The sequence below is a fragment of the Furipterus horrens genome, unplaced genomic scaffold (genome assembly GCF_987537825.1).
Source record: "Furipterus horrens unplaced genomic scaffold, mFurHor1.1.pri manual_scaffold_15, whole genome shotgun sequence".
Lineage (NCBI taxonomy): Eukaryota > Metazoa > Chordata > Mammalia > Chiroptera > Furipteridae > Furipterus > Furipterus horrens.
In genome coordinates this window covers 269,006-287,303 of record NW_028327185.1, presented here as the reverse complement: position 1 = coordinate 287,303, position 18,298 = coordinate 269,006, and the positions used below count along the sequence as shown (strand labels likewise).

The following is an 18,298-nucleotide window of genomic DNA, read 5'->3' as shown; positions in this document are numbered from 1 at the left end:
TGTCACCGCACCCCCCGCCAGTCCTCTTCCTCTTGTGCACCCTGAACCCGGCGTTCAGCGGGTGCCCAGCACATGCAGGCCGCTCAGGGCCAGATGCTGACTGGCACTTTTGAGAACCACCTACACAGTGAGACGGAGCGTGTGACAGACAACAGAGCACAACGCACCGGGAGCACAGACAGGCAAGGTCGGAATTAGGCATAATAGGGGGCCAGGCTTTTGTCGGGAAAGGGAGACCACCTCCAGGAGTAGGAGCAGGTGAGGGCAGCGGGGTGGTTAACACGCGGTGGCCCAGGCAGGAATCTAATTTTAGACCGGAAATAACCCACCTCATGAACATTGGCTGCGTTGGGCACTGCAGGGACCCTACGTGCGGCTGGAAAGTTGACGTGAGAAATGGGAGAGGCGGGGGAGGGGGGCTGGACCAGCAGAGAAGAGGCAGGGACACTGGAGTCTCGAGTCTCGTGAGTCTGGGCAAGACAGGGCTGCATTACTGTGGCGGGGTGTGTGTGTGGGGGAGAATGGGTCTCGAACAATGGAAGACAAGGCCTTGCTGAACCCAGAAACTACTCAAATGTCACACACGAGAAGGATGGCTTTGGAGGTTGGAGAACCACGTGACCAGCTGCCAGTCAAGGGCAGAGAAAAGCAGGGAGCCACCAAGTCAGGGAATGCTCTACGAGCGCAGCGCAAAGGGAGCCGTGAGACCCCCCCCATCTTCCGTGGAACACTGGTTGTCATGTCAGAGGGACTAGGGAATTGGGTCCGAACCAGTCTGGGCCCCCGCTCTTCGCCCTGCCTGGGGCTCTTGCTGAGATACGGCCAGTTCACAGCGGCCTGCCCACCAGCAGGGAAGGTGGGCAGCTCCTCCAGCGCACACCAGCCCCTCTGGCCCCCCTCCCTTTGCTCCAGGAATATCTGGGTGTTTGCAGTGTCGCAGGCCACCTGCATGACTGTGTCTACCATGTGCCATAAACTGAGTCAAGTAAAAGGGCTGGGGTGACTAAAACCCCGAAATGCCAGCAAGTGCTCAATGAGCCTCTTCTTGACCCCCTTCAGGTTGTCAAGGACACTCCACGAGAGGAGCAGGTGACTGGCGGATTCAGATCAACATTTTACTGGTGAGACTGTCCAGTGGCAAAGTGGTCACCACCCCTTACCTGTGTCCAGCAGCCGCTCTCTGCGCCTGGTCCCCCGACTGTCTGCAGGCAGTGCTGGTTCCTCACAAACTCTTTTAAGGCATTTGAGACAGAGGATTTTTAATATTTTCTTAAAAAAATACAAAGGAAATAAACTCTTTCGGTCAATTAAATTCAGGGAGAGAAAAAATGGAATTTCAAAGTCAAGGGACAGTGCCTCCTTTAGGTTACCACATTCCCACACTCCCAGGACCCTAAAGCAAGAACTTCAATCTGTAACACAGGAGCCTTGAGTGGTGGCTCGGAAATGGTGGCAGCAGGTACTGGGCTAACACGAGGGTTTTGGTCGTCCTTTGATTATTCTGTCATGGAACACAGGTAAGGGGACCCTAGAGTAGGAAAAGGACGAAATGTACCAAACAGCAGTCAAAATCACCCTTAGCAGAAGCATGCCCTTAAAAGGACAGGGCAATACCAGGTAGCTGAACTTCCAGGGTGCTGCACCCCACCCTTCCCAAAATAAATAGCACAGAAATGTAACAGCAGCTCCGTATCTGATTCAACAGAGGAAGTCTCCCACCCACTCAAGGCGAACCCTGCCATGGAGAGAGGAGCCCTAGTGGGGAGAGACACGGGGGCGGGATCACAGGTCCTTCTTTGTCCCACATGGACTCCACCTTCTTTTGCAAAGTGCCAAGAGAATCCACACAGCCGTCCAGAAAGACACGGGAAATCAGAAGACCCTTCAAATAACCGCCCTCCTCCGCCTTTCAGGTAACCCTTCAGGGGAGGCTTAGGCTCACTCATGCACCATCAAATTCAGCTTACAGCCAAACCTTGGTTCTCGAACGCCTCCCATCTCCAACAGTTCAGTTCCTGACCAGGCTGTTCACAGAAAAAACGTCTTGATTGTTGAGCAAAACTTTGGTTCTCAATCTAAAATTCTTTCATGCTGATACCTGTGTGGTCAGTCACATATATGATTCAGATTTTTAATAAATCACTTCTCAAACAGCCTTCCAGTAGGAATTAAGTTTGAGAACCAAGGTTCCCCTGTACTTCACTTACTCTAAACCCAGTTCTGATCCAAAAGTCCTGCCCCACACAGGAGTGTCACACAGATGTCTCCCAAGCCCCAAAGCTGTGACAGGACTCTTCCCTTTGCTTCCCTCCAGAGCGGAACTATGTTGCCACTGGCTACCTGCAGACTAGGAAAGATATTTTTTCCTGGAAAACAAGACTTGGATTTTATCAAGCTGACTCAAGCTGCTATCTTTCCAATCCAGACACAGGCCACAACTGCCCACATCTAGTAGGTCATACTCTCAATCTCAGCAACACACAAGGCACAACATATATATCCTCCTAAGCACACGGCAAGCTAGAAAAACCAGGAAGTGCTGCCTAGACCAGGACAGGTGACCTGGCCTCTCACATTCTCTCAGAGCGCATCTCTTCCCGTGAGTGTCCGTTCCCCACCCTACTTGGGGGCAAATACCAGGGTGAGGGGCAGCGTGTGTCATTTAAGGACCAGCATCACGACACCAGTGCTTGTAATCACCCTGAGTACAGCAAGAAGTAGAAACAATCTCGATTCTCCTGCCAACTGACCCCTGGACTGGTCACTTGCTCTGGATGGTGTCTGACAACAGTCACTTCTCTCGGAGAACACACACGCCAGCATCACAGCGCTGGGTCCCCATGGATGTCACCACTTCCCAGCTGTCGATGACGGGGTCGTAGCACTCGATGCTGCTCAGGAGGGAGTTCCCATCATAGCTGAGTAGAGAAAGCAAAAGGGGGAAATGAGCTTTCTGTTCCTCTCCCTGTGAATCCCACACTGAGGTTGCCATGGAGACACCTCCCTGGACCCACACCCTGTATCCACCCAACAGTGTGGACTGGATCATGTTGTCCTGATGCATATTGGCTCTAGCCTTGTTTCAATGCTCACCCTGCAATGGCATAAAGTCTGCCCCGGAGCACCGTGGCCCCCACATAGCATCGTGGGGTGGTCATGCAGGTGACAGCCGTCCAGGAATCGGTGCGGATGTTGTATGCTTCAACAGAAGAAAGGTGGGCCGTGCCATCAAATCCCCCCACCACATAAATATGGTCATTCAGCAGGGCTACTCCTGCACCTAGGGAAAAAGGCAGAGCAAGTCACTACTACTCAACTGAGGGTCTGAGTTCCAGAAAGAAAATGTGGTCACTGATGGTTGGCTCAATTCTTGGGGGGCTCAGGGATGTGCACTAGAGCCAGACAGGGCTGACATGATTGGTCCAGCACAGGCTATTCCATCTGGAAACCCTCTGGTGGGAGCTGAAATAAGAAAAATCAAAATGGCTCTCACTTCCACTTGCATCAGTTCAGACCCTTACCCTCTTTATCAGCAGGGAAGGAAGCAGAAGGCGGCAATGAAGGTGGAAGAAAGGAGAGGCACTGTGACTGCGGTTCTAGGGCAGTTTCTACCCAGAGAAAGTGACTCAGAACAGCAGGTGCTGTCCGACCTGCAGCCCAGCTTCTCCACTTCAGGAAGTCTTCTGTGTTTGCATCAGAGATCTTGTCAGCACTCGTCCATGTAACGTGTGCTGAACACACAATTCTGTATGGACATGGCAGTGCAGGGAGACCCCTGGCTGGGTGGTTCAGTTGGGTAGAGCGCTGTCAGGATACACTGAGGCTGTGGGTTCGATCCCCAGTCGGGACACATATAGGAGTCAACCAATGGATGCATGAATGAATGGAACAACAGATCCATGTTTTTCTCTCTCTCTCCAAAAACCAATAAATTAATTTTGAAAATTCTTTTAAATGCAAAGAGGGAACAAGGACATGAAAATGACTAAAACAAAGAGTGTTTCTGCCCTCGAATATATACTCCATTTGAAAACTTACACTGTCTTGACTCTCATGATGTCAGAGGACACAGACGAGGAGGAGAAGGGACTCTGACCTGTGTTTCACTGAAAGTGAAGTGAGGAGGAACTACAGCACCGACGGAGCCGCCCTGTCCTGCCACCACCAGACAAGCAGACACGTGCCAGCGGTACTGTCACATCCCTTAGATCTGACTGGTCTTACCAGAGCGCTTGGTGGCCATTGGCGTCACATTAGTCCAGTGTCCTGTATGGGGATCATATTTCTCAACTGAATTTAAGATATTCAAGCCATCGTATCCTCCTGAAAGACAAAGTAGAGGCCATTCCAGAAAGAATGACAAACCTTGATGCTGATTCCACCTTTCTGAGTGTTCCAGCCAATTCTTTAATCTCAGCTCTCCCTCAAGAGTTCCAATAGCCCAGAAGACATCTGATAGTATCCCATGTTCTACGTCCATGGAAAAGATAATCCCAGTTTATGGAACTATATTGGGATAGATCAGGGTTTTAGTCAAAGGCGACTTATGAACTTAATCCTGGTATAAAGGGCCCCCCCCAACCCCCACACAAAGGCTGCCACCTTTACATCCTCTCCCCATCCCTGCCTCCTCGACTCAGCACCTAGACAGTAGATCACTCCGCCGGCCACCACCAGCCCAGCACCTTCCCGGGCTGTTTGCATATCTCCCAGCATGCTCCACTGGTCAATGTTGGGGTCATAGCGCTCCATACTGGTATGACGCCTGCTCCCATCAAAGCCTCCGGAGACATAGATCATATCTGCTCAGAAGGAACAAATCACAGACTATTAGAGAAAGAGAGATTTCTTATCACTTTTTTTTCTACCAATTCCCCACAAGTCCTTCAAATGTTTGGGAGTAAAAACAAAGTGTCTCTTACAGGATAAGTCAATTAAATCTTGTCAGTAAGGGAGAGAGCACAGTGAAGACCCACCAGGCTGTGAGCGCTGAAGTGCCATGAACACTGAACAGCTTTATAACACTGCTATTTCCAAAGCAAAGGAGTTCTCTGATCTCGCCAGGCCCCCCGCCCCCATTTTATGCTCCCACCAGAGGGCGGCAACCCAGCCACAGTAGCAAAAGCACTGCCCTGAACACCAAGCTTACCTCCCAGGGTGGTAGCGCCGGCAAGGCCTCGCCGGACGTTCATCGGGGCGACAGAGTACCAGACCCCATCCTCATCTGCTGTGTAGTCTAGACACTCCACTGAACTGAGGCGGGAACGGCCATCATAGCCGCCAATGACATAGATCCGGTCATGCAAAGACACGGAGGCCACGTAACGTCTCTTCCGAGTGATGCTCTAAGGAGTCAGGAGAGAAGAGGCACAGAGCACCTTGGTCAGGCAAGCCTCCTTCCCATTTCTAACTGTCACTCGGCCTCTTGGCTGGCCAGCAGGCACCCTCAGGCAGAGGCGCATCCTCAGTGGCCTCCAGCTACCTGCCCACTGCACAGACATCAAGCCTCCTGCCCATCTGCCTCACTCCAAGGCTATCCATTTTCCAGTCTCGGGTTCTTTTCTAGTTCTCAGGGTTCTAGGCTACAGACTGAGATCCATCCATGAAATGGAAGGTTTTCTGCCCTACTAATAAAAGGGCCAGGACTCAATGACCCTAAAAGTCGGGAGGACTGATGGAAAGATTTCCACGTTTTCTCAGAACTGATTGTTTATTTACCACTGAAACAGAGACATACCGAGGGAGAAAGACGGAACCTTTCGTGTTCAATCTGCCCTAACACCAAGCTCAGGACAATAGAGCACAACAAGCAGAGCATGCTGGGAGTGAGACAGCTCAGGAAGGTGTTGCTACGGTGGCCTCTGACGTGGGCCATTAGCATCTCCGAAGTCTATAGTCTAATCTAAACAGTCGATAACTATTCACTGAGTACCTACTGTGCACATGACACTGCTGTAAGAAACATCCAGCAGTTACTAGGCTTTCCTGTTTTTAGGGCTAGGTCATTTATGACCTAGAGTTAGGGACTGAGACACAAGAGCCCCTTCCCCATGGCTGCTTCTACCCTACTCACTGGCAGGAAGCTCCAGCCCTGAGTCTTGGGGTCATATTTCTCCACCACATCGATGGGAGACTGCTGGCTTCCAAAGCCCCCAACCACCAGAAGCACTTCATTGGCTCCTGAGGAGAAAGGGAGAGAAAGGTAGGTCACATCATTGTCCCTGGCTGGGCAAACACTCACAGGGAAGTATATGTAGAAACAGTTCTGCGCTGTTCTGGTTGATGTGGCCCAGAGAAGCAATCTGAAGTAGAAGATTCACTGTGAGGTTGCCAATGAGAAATTATTTCTTCTCGAGGCTCCAGCTCTTGAGTACCCAAAGCTCTGAAATTTACATTTCTGGACATTAAAATTCTACCACACCGTTTCCACCCACTTATGTGACTGGCTGATAGATCAACTGGGGCTCTGGGTGCAAGAGGAGCCCCTGCCTTTCTCAGCCTATAACTCAAGAAGGAGTTTTTAGTGATGGAAGAACACTCTCCTAACCTTGTCGAAAAAGTTGAGAGCTATGGCATAGGAGCCAAGAGACAGGTTATAAAAACCTCTTTCTGTGAACTTGTATTTTTCCTAATTTAGCCAAATGTATGACCACTTTCCCTGCCAGGTAATCACAAGACTAGGTTTTAACAGGAAGTCTTTTTCTCTACGACTTTCCCAAAGAAAACATCGGATGGCCTTTCCTACCACGTCTCTTTCCAAAGACAAAATCTTGGAGTAAACCCCATTTGCGTGCTCAGCTGGAGCTCCTGGAGAGCGGCCGGAGCAGCAGGCCTGGAACTCCCTGTTCATCCGCCTGCACAGCGCTCTGGCCGACCTTCCACTGGGTCATTGTTCCTTTTCTTGTTGATTTATGTGATTCTTTTTATAACAAGTAAATGTTAACATATTTCATATATGTTAAATATTCAATATTAAAATACTGACTATATTTTCTCTAAATCCAGGTCTTCTGACTTTGCCCTTTGCCCTCAAGTGGGGAAAACAAAAAACAAAAAAACAGATGTAGTCAATCACCCTTGAAGGGTTCTAGGTTTTATGCTTTATTTACAAAGGCCCCTCCATCCCCAGGGGTTAAGGAGGGGGTTCAGAGTTTCAGTTTTGTAGGGTGATAGAAAGGAAGAGTCCTGGAGACTGGCTGTGCAACAACATGAATATATTTAACACTACTGAACTGCACACTTAAAAACGGTTAAGATGGTAAATTTTATGTATATCTTAACACAAAAGTAGAAACAAGGATCCCATTCAGAAGTTATATACAAAGATCTTCCTAAAATTTCTCATAAGAGTTTGTGGTTTGTCATACTTAGTCCTCCCATCCACTCTGTGTTCACCATGTCCTTGCACGTAGCATGAGATATAGGTTACATTTGGTCATCCTGCAGGAACCAACAAAATGGCATCACTTACTAGTCCTCCTCTAAGAGTTCCCTTTAAAAAAAAAAGTGGTGGGCCCTGGCTGGTGTGGCTGAGTGGATTGAGTGCCAGCCTGTGAACCTAAGGGTCGCCGGTTCAATTCCTGGTCAGGGCACATGCCTGGGTTGGAGACCAGGTCCCCGCTGGGGGCATGCAAGGCGCAACAAATCGATGTAGCTCTCAGACATTGGTGTTTCTCTCCCTCCCTTCCTCTCTCTCTATAAATAAATAAATAAAATCTTTAAAAAAAAAATGATGGTGGGATTATGGATAACATTTATTTACTTTTTGTGTCTCTGTACCTCTACACGGACATATAGCACTTATGTCATTAAAATGTAGGGGATAAAGCCCTGGCTGCTGTGGCTCAGTGGATTGAGCATCGGCCTGCGAACCAAGTATCGCTGGTTCAATTCCCAGTCAGGGCACATGACTAGATTGCACGTCAGGTCCCCGGTTGGGGGTACATGAGAAGCAACCACACAGTGATGTTTCTCTCCCTCTCTTTCTCCTGTCCCTCTCTCTAAAAATAAATAAATAAATAATGTAGGGGATAAATCATCATTCCACTTAAATCTCCTGGCTGGTGTAGCTCAGTGGATAGAGTACCGGCCTGTGAACCAAAGTGTCGCTGGTTCGATTCCCAGTATGGGGCACATGCTTGGGTTGCAGGACAGGTTCCCCACTGGGGGTGTGTGAGAGGCAACCACACACACATTCATGTTTCTTTCCCTCTATTTCTCTCTCCCTTCCTCTCTTTCTAAAAATAAATAAATAAAACATTAAAAAAAAAACCTATCAATGAACAGCTTAATTATCAACACACACCTTGGCTTTTACACATAATGTCTAGGCTCTTGAAACAGTGACAAAGGAGGACAGGAAGTGGGAATAAAGCAATGTGAGTACTGAGTGCCAGCTACCACATCAGGCATCTCACATCCATGATCCCATTTAATCTCAACAAGAACCCAGTGCGGTAAGACACCAGCATCCTGGTTTTGCTCAAATAAATGGAAACCTGCCACTGGTGGTCTGGGACCTGACTGGAGCCCTGCTCACTAGAACAGCTGGCGTGTAGCATTACCGTGTGCGGGTAGCTGTTTGCAGCCTTTTCCAGGAAGTGCTTCACAGACTCGTCATAAGCACCTCACGGGTGAGGCACCTGAAGCACAGAGAGGCTACGTGTCCTGCCGCAATCAACCCAGCCCGTAGGTGGGTCTGGGACCTGCCCCGTCTGGCTCCGGGGTGCAAGCTCTTTCAAACCAGTGGGGGCACTGCCCCACTCTGTGCTGTCCACGCCGCCCACGGCTCCTGCTTCCTCACCCAGAAAGAGGACAGGTGGGAGGGTCGCACCATGTGCTACGTGGCATGCGAATTCCCAGCCCAGACTCCAGACAGCTTCCCAGGCTCTTTCACACTATCCCATTTAATCCTCCAGACAGCGACATAAAATAGGGAAGCACGCTCATGGGGGGATGGGGGGGGGGAATCTGGCTAAGAAACACTATTAATACATCACAGCAAGAGGTTGTTTTCTGCCACGATGCCAGCTCACCGAGACGAGCCCTTGTCCTGGGTCCCTGCATCTGACTTCGCAGCTCAGGTCTCAGGTGAAACTTCTTCGCTTCGTCGACGAGGTCCCTGCACTGGAGGCTACAGCGGATGAACGGCTGGAACACACGGAGAACAGAGTGAGCCACGGCCACCGCTAACACTGTAAGCACAAACAGCACGTTTATGATTAAATTGTGTTGATAATTAACTTCTTAAAACAGAAACCAGTTTCTAAAACCTTGTGGTTCCAGGTGTCTGCTGGCAGTAGCTACGCTGTGGGTTCCCAGAAATGATTTAAAAAACCCGAGGCCCCAACATGAAATGACAGGAGATATTCGAGGTCTGGGATGCTGGGTGTCTCCCGTGACTCACCTCAGCGTCTATGACGTCGGTGATGTACCTGGGGGTCAGCAGGGGCATCCGGACGTACTGCAGCAGGTCAGGCAGGGACCCTTCTCGCCCCTTCCTGTCGTGCTTCACCCAGCTGATGACGGCCTCAAAGACCGGCTCTTCGGAGTCCACCTGTCCGAGCGCAGCTTCTTTACCCACCGCAGAGCGCGGCCCTGCCCGTTACTGTGCAAGCCCAGGGAGGGGCCCTGCTTACGTTTTCCGTCCTGGTCCCCATCCCGCCACCAGTATTTCCCACCTTCCAGAAACAATCTCTTCGCACATAACTCAGTAAGACCAGGAAAAAGATTATAGCCCAGTCAGGTAAAATATCTAAGATGGATAGTGCCCAACAAACCCTCATCACAGGCCGGTTTTTACTTCAGAATTTTTCCCATTCCTGAACTTTTTCTGGTCACTTTTGGAACCCTAAGGGAATGAGGGAGACTCTGCCGCCCTAGTGAACTGGCTCTAGACCAACTCTCCTCCCTGGGCATCGTCCAACGACCTCCAGCCTGCGCCCCACCCCCACCATGCTGCTCCACCACCATCCTGCTGTGTGTCAGGCCCTGAGCTGCTGAGACGATCCACGTAGTAACCCTCTAGCTGACATGTGACAAACGGGTAAGGTAAGACTCCCTAGAACACCGGTGCTACTGCCCTGAGGAGCCGCAGGCATAATGACACCAAGACCTCAGATGATGGCAGAGGACAGGCCTGTGTCCCGCCCACCGCCGCAGGGTGTCCTGACAGATACCTTCCCGAGTGTGACAGCACCTACAGCAAGAAACCGTTCTGTGACCTTGTCCTAAGAAGTGAGAATACAGAAAACGTCCCAGAATGTCTATGCATTCAGTGGCTTTTTCTAACACCTACAACGTGCCAAGCACAGTGGTGAACAAGTCAGACATGAGCCGTGCTCCTGAGGGTGGAGATCACTGTCCAACCAGAAACGAGCCCTCCTGTTCTGCTGTCATACACAGGAGCCCTGAAGGAGAAAACTGCGAGACTTCCCAAGTTCACTGCTGGGTCAGCAAAGGCCTTCCTGCAGAAGCCAGGTTCAAGTCTGGCTGACGGACGAGCAGCGGCTGGCAGGGGGAGACGGGCCTCTGAGGCAGACAGAGGAGCACAGGCAAAAACCGCAGAGCCGCCCTGGCCACCGGTCACGTGTGGCAACTGCATTTACATTAGCTAGGAGTTAAACTGAAAAGTGAGCTGCTCAGTCCCGCCAGCCACACTGCAGGGGCTCCAGGGGCTCCTGAGCTGGACAGCAGACACCGGTCCTCTCCCTCCTCACAGGATGTTTTCGACAGCGCTGTCCTGGAGCCAAGTGCTGACCACTTGGGGAAGGAGAGGCTGGTGCAGTGGGGGAGGGGGGAGGGGCAGTAACAGGTGGGCCGTGGAGGTAAAGGAGGGCCAGGCACCGCCTGCGAGACTGGCTTTACCTAAGAGCGCCCTGAGCCAGGAGGAGGCTTCAAGCAGGCTAGCTGTCTGACCACCCTGACGTTCTCCAGGGTCACCCGATGACCATGGGTACAACAGTTCAGAAGGGATAAGAGCTGGGAGCCCTTTAAGCTGAGGAGCGACTAATGTCTGCCAATCCACTAACTTAAAATTCACTTTCTATTGTTACCCGAGGAGGGCAAGAGGGAACTCTTAGCCTTTCTAGAGAATCAAATTTCTCTTCACTGCGGAAACAAACCACAGAGAGACTTTCATCTCACCACTTGGCTACCAAATTAGACCCGGACAGCTGCAGGTGAAGGCCGCAGGCCCCTTGACGCCGGACAGCCCTATGTTGGACTTCTCACGTGCCCATGACCTTCGTGCAACACACACTGTGTGCGCGTACGGGAACGCCCGGGAGCCGCCTGCCTGACGCCCCCGCCCCCTTGCTGGCACAGCCCGGAGCGCCGCCGGACCGCCTGGGACCCAGGCCCGCCCTCCCACTCCCTCGTCCCCCACAGGGCTCCTGCTGACGGACCCCAACCCTCGTTCCTTCCTCTTTGATCTCATTTAAACCCAGGTTGACTCCCTTCCACGTCACGTCCTCACTCTGAACAGGCTCCTCGTTCCCAGCACACCACATCATCGTTTCTGGCTTTCTGACGCCTCTGCCACCAGACTGTGGCTTCTCTGAACAAAAGAACTGGATCCGCAGAACCTGGCGCCCTGGCTGCTGTGCCGCAGGTACTCACAACAGACGTTTGTAAGAGGAGCGAATGGTAACAGAGAAACCACTTTCCTTCCAATTTCTGCTTCGTCCACTCAAGAGCAGTGATTCTTGACCACTGGGACTGTACACTTCCTCCAGGAAGGTGGTGACCTCCCTCGCACAAAAATGCAAATACACATGGCACATCACTTCAAGGGCACTCAACGAAGCCTGTGGAGACAGCGTGCACACTGACGCCCCGCTACAGAAGCACAGGAGCTCCGCCTCACCGCTCCCAGCGTTTGTAACGGCCCAGCCCTGAAGAAGCTGCAGCACGAAGCCACATCTGTACCTGGATCTCATCACACTTGATGAGCTTCTCCACCTCTCCCTGACCGAGGAGGATGAACTCTTCGTGTTGCACGACTTCGGGGAAGTGCTTCTGGCTGAACACCTCGGCGGCCTGCATCAGGTCCACACAGCTGTGGGTCTCAGCGAAGTCCCTGATGCCCAGGCAGTTGGAAGGGTCCAGCTGGCTCTCTAAGAACTCACAGCAGGCCTGCTTCACACCTGGGACACACAGGGAGAGCAAGCCCGTCAGGACCCGCGGCCACAGCACCAGGGAGACGCTGGCCCAACGCCTAGCTGTCAGCTTATGCATTTTGTGCTCCAGGTCCTCACACCCCCTTTCTAGGTGATATGCTGTGTGCCTTCCATCAAGGCCTCTACAATGGTCTCTGTTTCCGCAAGACACGTGTGGCTTCCACAGACACTGGCACAGTTAAGCAAAAACGCCTACATAACGCTTGAGAGTCGAGACATAAAACTAACTATAACTCAGCAAAATGTACCTAATTTTTACTCCACATGAAAACTTACCTCATAAAAAATATAAGTGTAACTACTATGTTGTACCCCTGAAACTAATATGTTGACTATCAACTGTAATTGAAAAACTAAATTAAAATTTTTTAATTTACTAAAGGATTCCAGTAAAGAAAAAAATAGGAATACTAATAACTATCTCCCATTTCTCTAGCTGAAGAGTTCAGAGTGAAACGTAATCTCGTGGCTGCACAGTCATGCAAAAGCACCACACTGCTGCAACCACATATGAAAATCTGAAGGTCACAGACACATCATGTGTAGTGGGGAAAGCCGACTGGGCCCTGGAAGGGGCTCCAGCGCTAATCCTGTGAAAACTCTGCACTTTCGTTTGTGTGTCAATTAAAGGTTTTAATCCACACTTCTTTTGATTCAAAAGTCAAAGGTATCAAGGGCTTCCCACAAACAGTGCCTCTGGCCTCTCTAGCACCTTGGCCACCTCGTCCCCTCTGCATGGGCAACAAACAGCACCGGCTTCTCATTTCCTTTCCTTGCAGGGACGTTGTGTGCACATGTGCAGGAAAATGCACCTGCCACCTCCTCCTTTTTCCTGGGATTAGAAGCGATGTCAACAACCTTTTCTAAAGAGCCAAATGCTCACATGGGGAGAGGCCCCATCTACTGCACTCAAACCCAGTCTCTGTGCCATGGGCAGCACACTTGAGTGACTAAGTTGATACCCTTCATTTGAAATATCCCAGGGCCACCTTGGCATGAATGAGAGCAACAGCTATACCTTTCAGCTGCAGCAGACAGGCTGCAGGGAGCAGCTCCTGCACATTCTCCACCGTCACATGCACCGTCTCTGTATACACGAAGTCCAGCAGGATCTCCATGGTGGAAGCGGTCAAACCCTGGATGTCGACGTGAGGTTTCCCCTTCTCTGAAAGCTGAGAATTCAAAGGGTGTGAAATAACAGTGGTGATAATTCCCCAAGACGAAGGCAGCATCATATATCCAAGAGCCCGAAGGGATGTTCATAATAATTAATTGAATACACATCCTTTTCAAAATTATGATCTTTGTTTGATTTGCATAAAGCATACATGGCACGTATTTGCAGCTGCTCCAATGGGAGAGGAACTGTGTGTAGCCTAGAGCACACAGTGAGGCAACACTTTCCTGGAATGTCAACTTTACCAGTGAGTAATTAAAAACACTGCTTCAGTAGACAAGCACACACAAACGTAGCACAGAAGAGAATTCAACAGTCCCACGAACATGCCACAGTGTCTGTGAGCTTTTAAGGTAAAGCACAAAACTTTAATAAAATGTCATGCCTGAAGAGGACACGTGGAGTACCACTCCAGACCCTCCAGGGCCACCCGGCACTGTCTTACCCGGCCCCTAGACTATGTGTGGTAATGACAATCAGGTCATCTAAGGGGCCTTCTGCTGTAACAGTCTGAATACAACTGAGTTGTTTGCTGCTTTGCAAGACATTGGGCTGACTCAATTTTGGGATTACTGAATCACTGGTGGTTTATTTAGGGTAGACTACATCCTGGGAATTATGAGTCATAATTACTCTTAGAAATAAAAATGAAACCAGCTGGCATTTTTCTTGACCAATGTCAATTTTTAAAAAGGACCATAAAATAATCACAGATAAGAACAAAAAGAGAATTCTTTTGCATAAGTCCACACTAAAGTCTGAATGTGCAGAGAAGTAAAAACCGACACTTTCTTCAAGCTGAGCAGGAAGAAGACACACAACGTGAAGCCGGCAGCCGGCAGCCGGCAGCCTGGTCCCCTGGCACCTCACGCTCAGCAGCTGGGGGCGGCGCTATCCTGGCCCAGCTGACTGCCACTCTTGAGGCTCTCGGGCAGGCGCTGGGTGGACAGTACAGGATAGGGATCTGTAAGGTTGTGGCACAAGATCATTGAAAACTGGCCTGGCCTGGTCTGGCTAGAGGATCTGCCAGATTTGCCTGTTTCTCCCACCAGCTATGAGACTGCACTGGCTCAGAACACCATCAACTAGGCTGGCTTTAAAATGAGACCAAAAATAGGAAGTCTGTATTTCAGAGGCTGAGAGGCACAGTGGTTAAAAACTCTTTAGGCTCCAGTCAGAAAAGTTGGGATTAAACCACAACTTTGCCATTCACAAGCCATGGGACTCTGGGCATGTCACTGACTACCTGAGACCTTGTTTCTCCATTTGTAACATGAGATGGTAACATACAGCCCTTGGATGAATGGGACGTGACCATCACCCAACACAGTCCTGGCCCACAAAAGTCAGTCACTATCAGAGCAGCAGCAGTATCTTCACGGGGCTGACAGGGTTAACGGAAGAAACTGGTGGTTAGATTTTTTAAAAGTGTTACCATAAAAAAATATTTCGGGCATAGTATAAATGGTATACTTAACACTCAAGCTCAAAAAAAAATTAAGAAATCAAGATAATTTACTTAAAAATTAAAGATCAAGACCTGAGGTCTTGAAAACAAGTTGCAGGGCTTATGGAGACCCTGCTAGGTTACCAAAAACCCCTCAGAGACCACTGATGACCCCTAGCCTGGGCCTGGAGCCCCTCCTGCCCTGCCCCTTATCGCCCTTTGGAGGACACCTGCGTAAGTTCGCTTAACCAACACTGATGACAATGACATTGTCTGCCTCTGGCTCGGGCCTCTGAGCCCAATAAGTGCTCCCCCCATTCAACCTTCTAAAGACACCTCACAATATGTTCAACAGCCTTACGCTATGTTTCAAGTGTTTCAGCAATTCCTAGAGCAGCTTGTCTTCATGCTTTGTGGGCACAACTTTGTTTCTTGTCAAGCCAACCTTTTCCTGATCCCCTTTGTTAACTGCTTGTCCCCAGAGCCAGCATCTCTCCAGGTGCAACTCATATACCTGCACAGCCCTTCATTATGACCTCTTCCTCTCCCTGGAAATTACTCTAAAATTCACATCAGCAGAGTGAAGGCTGGCCTTCTCCACACACTGTTAAATGGAGGGGAGTGGCCGCTGAACCCCACTCCTCTGTCCTTCCCTCCTTATTTTTCCTTAGCATTCACTTTAAAATACTAAACTCTAGAAAGAGAAAAGCAAACATTTAAAAAACAAATCAAACTCAAATCTGACATTTTGTGTGTTATCACATGCTAGACACTGTTCTGAAGATTTTGTATGCAATTTTCTCAAGTAAAACTGTCAAAATAACTGAATGCTATTATGTCTTCCTATTACACCTAATGTAGAAGTGAGGCAGCTAAGGCGCAGAAGTGGCAGATTGTAACCAGAGCCTGCCCATCGCCCACCATCCTGTCAAAGGTCCACTTTCCCTGGTGAAATGCGACCCCTCGGGGCAGCGGCCTCACCTCACTAGTGAACATGGCGCAGAAGTAGTCGCTGCAGGCAGCCAGCACGATCCGGTGGGCAGGGAAGTCCTTCTGCTCCACTCTCAGGGTCACATCACACAGGGTGTTACTCTTCCTGAGCGCGTTCATGGAGTTGAGGATGGACTTTGCATGCGTGTTTGTCATGATGTCTTTGGGGGCCATCATGCCTCCCCTCCAGCAATACGGAGAAACAATGAGAGGAGTCCTTGGAGTCTGGAAATACAAGAGGAAAAAACAATAAGCACATGTGAATATTTATCTTTTTTTTTAAAGGTTTTATTATTTATTTATAGAGAGAAAAGGGAGGGAAAAGAGAGAAACATTGACGTGCGAGAGAAACACTGACCAGCTGCCTCTCACATGCCCACATCTGGGGCCTGGCCTGCAACCCACCCAGGCATGTGCCTGACCGGGAATCGAACAGGCGACCTTTCAGTTTGCGGGATGACGCCCCACCAGCCAGGGCACAATGAGCACATTTGAAGGACTGGAGAAACAGAACATTTTCAAGTAGCTCTGCAAACGAAGGATATTTCTTCAGGACCCAGCACCAGGGAGAGAGCATCCTCCTTCTGGCGTCACCACCACCATCCAGCAACTAACTATCCCAACAAGGATCTCTGCGTCCAAATTCCAACAGCACCAAGCGCCCTGCCACTGACACTCGCTGTCATCAAGCACAGAAGCCACACGTGTCCTGTAGGTCTTCATAAGGCTGCTGTCGGAAATGATACAACGATGTGGATGGAACTGCTTAGAGGTCTGAGTCCCTCTTGCTACCCATAAGCACATCCAGTGGGCAAGGGCTTAAGAGGACAGAGATCCCGGTTTACGTGGTTTTCTATCCTGGCAGGTAGGTGCTCAGTAAGTGTAGTGAACGAATGTAAGAAAAGAAAAACTGTGTGTTCAACTTAGAGCAGTCAAAGCCAGAGTCGGTGAAAATAAGCTTTTTCCTGAAAAGCATGCAGAGAATTGCCTAGGAACACTTGCAAATACAGCCGGACCCAGTGAGGACCCAATACCTACAGTGACCCAGGGATAGCACGCAAGCTTGTCCTGGCTGCCACCTTAACGAGCCACGGAAGGTCTCCCGTGGGTTGATGCCCTTCCGCATCAGCACTTCAGCGCTGGCAGGAATTCTACACTGAACCCACGCGCCTCATCGGAGCAGAAACTTGTCGAGACGCACTCCGGGTGCTCTGCCAGGCACTCGCTCGCAGAGTTCGCCTGAAGCCATCGGTTAAATGAACTTAGAAAGATGACCCATAAAAAATTCAACTTAAGAAGCACTTTCTCGATTGCTGACAGGCATCAGTTATACTATCTCTCTTCTTCAACGACAACGTCTGGGGAATGAGGTGCGGTGGTTACTAAGCACTCCATCTTATTTGGAATCCAAAACTTGCTGAAATAATTCAAGACAAAACCCACAAGCGTGCACACGCAGAAACGACCTCCCGAACCCTCGCTGCTGCTGTGCAACCACCGCCGACCATCTGGCTCTCCAGCAGCGGCTCCGCGAGGCCCACGTCACGGAGCGGGAGGCGAGTCCCCGAGGCGGATGCCGTTTCCCGACGAAGGGCCGCTGCGGAGGAGGGCAAGGGCTGAACAGAGCCCGGGGGTCCCGCCGGCTCAGCCAGAACTGGGCTGCACCCTCGGCCGGGCAGAGCCGGCACCCCTCCCAGGACTTACGAAATCCCCGGGCAGGGTCCTCTCCCGGGGGACCCGACGCGGCGTCCGGTTCCCGAACGGCTCCAACCCAGGCGAGGGACGAGGGGGAAAGCCGGACGCCTCCGGGAGCCGCAGGCTGAGGCCCTGGGGGCGGGGCCGAGAGCCGCTCCGTCGTCCCCTCGGAGGAAGGGGACGCGGGGCAGAGCCCGACCGGCAGGCGCGGACAGCGCGCCGAGCGCCGCGCTCCCGTCGGCTCACCTGTGCCCACCCGCGGGGTGGGGACGAGGGGCGTGCGGCCCAGGCGGCTCAGGCAGGGGAAGCCGAGGCGCCGCCGCCGCCTCGACCCGACCCGTCGGCTCGGGAGCCGTCACAGCGCGCGCCTTGCCCAATCGGCCCCGCGGGCGCTCGACGTGATGACGTTGAGCGGCGGCCCGCCCTCCCTCCTCGGGCCGCGTCACGTGAGGCGGTGGCGTCACGTGATCAGCAGGCCCCTAGGCCGGAAGGCTGCGGACCCCGGGCCGTTGCGCTGGGAGAGCGGACTGCGGGTACCCACGGGGCGCGCGCGCGACCCCGCGCAAGGAGGGCGCCAGGGATCCCCGAGCCGCGGAGCTGAGCGCGGGGATGTGTTCCCCACCAGGGATTCGGGAACCGGCTGCCGTCAAGGAGAGCCCCGAGGGTCCCCGTTCCTCCCAGCCATCGCCTTTCGGGCGACCGCCGCTTGGGAACCCGCCGACCCTGACCCTGAGGCCCCAGACCTCAGCCCGCTGTGCATCACAGTAGGGCCCGCAGCCCCCGAGGTCCCTGCGAAGTGGAAGCCTGGGT

At 51.5% G+C, this 18,298-nt stretch overlaps 1 protein-coding gene across 1 annotated transcript; it reads right to left on the bottom strand.

Annotated features, from left to right (window-relative positions):
- Window positions 1-1,767: 1,767 nt before the first annotated feature.
- Window positions 1,768-17,728, bottom strand: KLHL12 (kelch like family member 12). The gene is made up of 12 exons (XM_090263153.1): window positions 17,498-17,728; window positions 15,785-16,018; window positions 13,198-13,351; window positions 11,929-12,146; window positions 9,407-9,556; window positions 9,036-9,150; window positions 6,074-6,180; window positions 5,150-5,345; window positions 4,644-4,802; window positions 4,225-4,323; window positions 3,094-3,280; window positions 1,768-2,918 (listed from the first exon to the last, which is right to left on the bottom strand). The coding sequence occupies exons 2-12, from the start codon at window positions 15,968-15,970 to the stop codon at window positions 2,792-2,794; spliced, it is 1,698 nt and encodes a 565-aa protein (XP_090119279.1). The 5' UTR covers window positions 15,971-16,018; window positions 17,498-17,728; the 3' UTR covers window positions 1,768-2,791.
- Between the last annotated feature and the right edge of the window lie 570 nt (window positions 17,729-18,298).

Excerpts from the sequence above, each read along its gene's own strand:
- KLHL12 (XM_090263153.1), bottom strand. The coding sequence starts at position 15,970 with ATGATGGCCCCCAAAGACATCATGACAAACACGCATGCAAAGTCCATC. Across the intron at positions 5,346-6,073 it reads AGGGCTGGAGCTTCCTGCCA|AGCATCACTCGGAAGAGACG; the intron begins GTGAGTAGGGTA and ends CTGACTCCTTAG. Across the intron at positions 4,324-4,643 it reads CGGAGTGATCTACTGTCTAG|GAGGATACGATGGCTTGAAT; the intron begins GTGCTGAGTCGA and ends TTTGTCTTTCAG.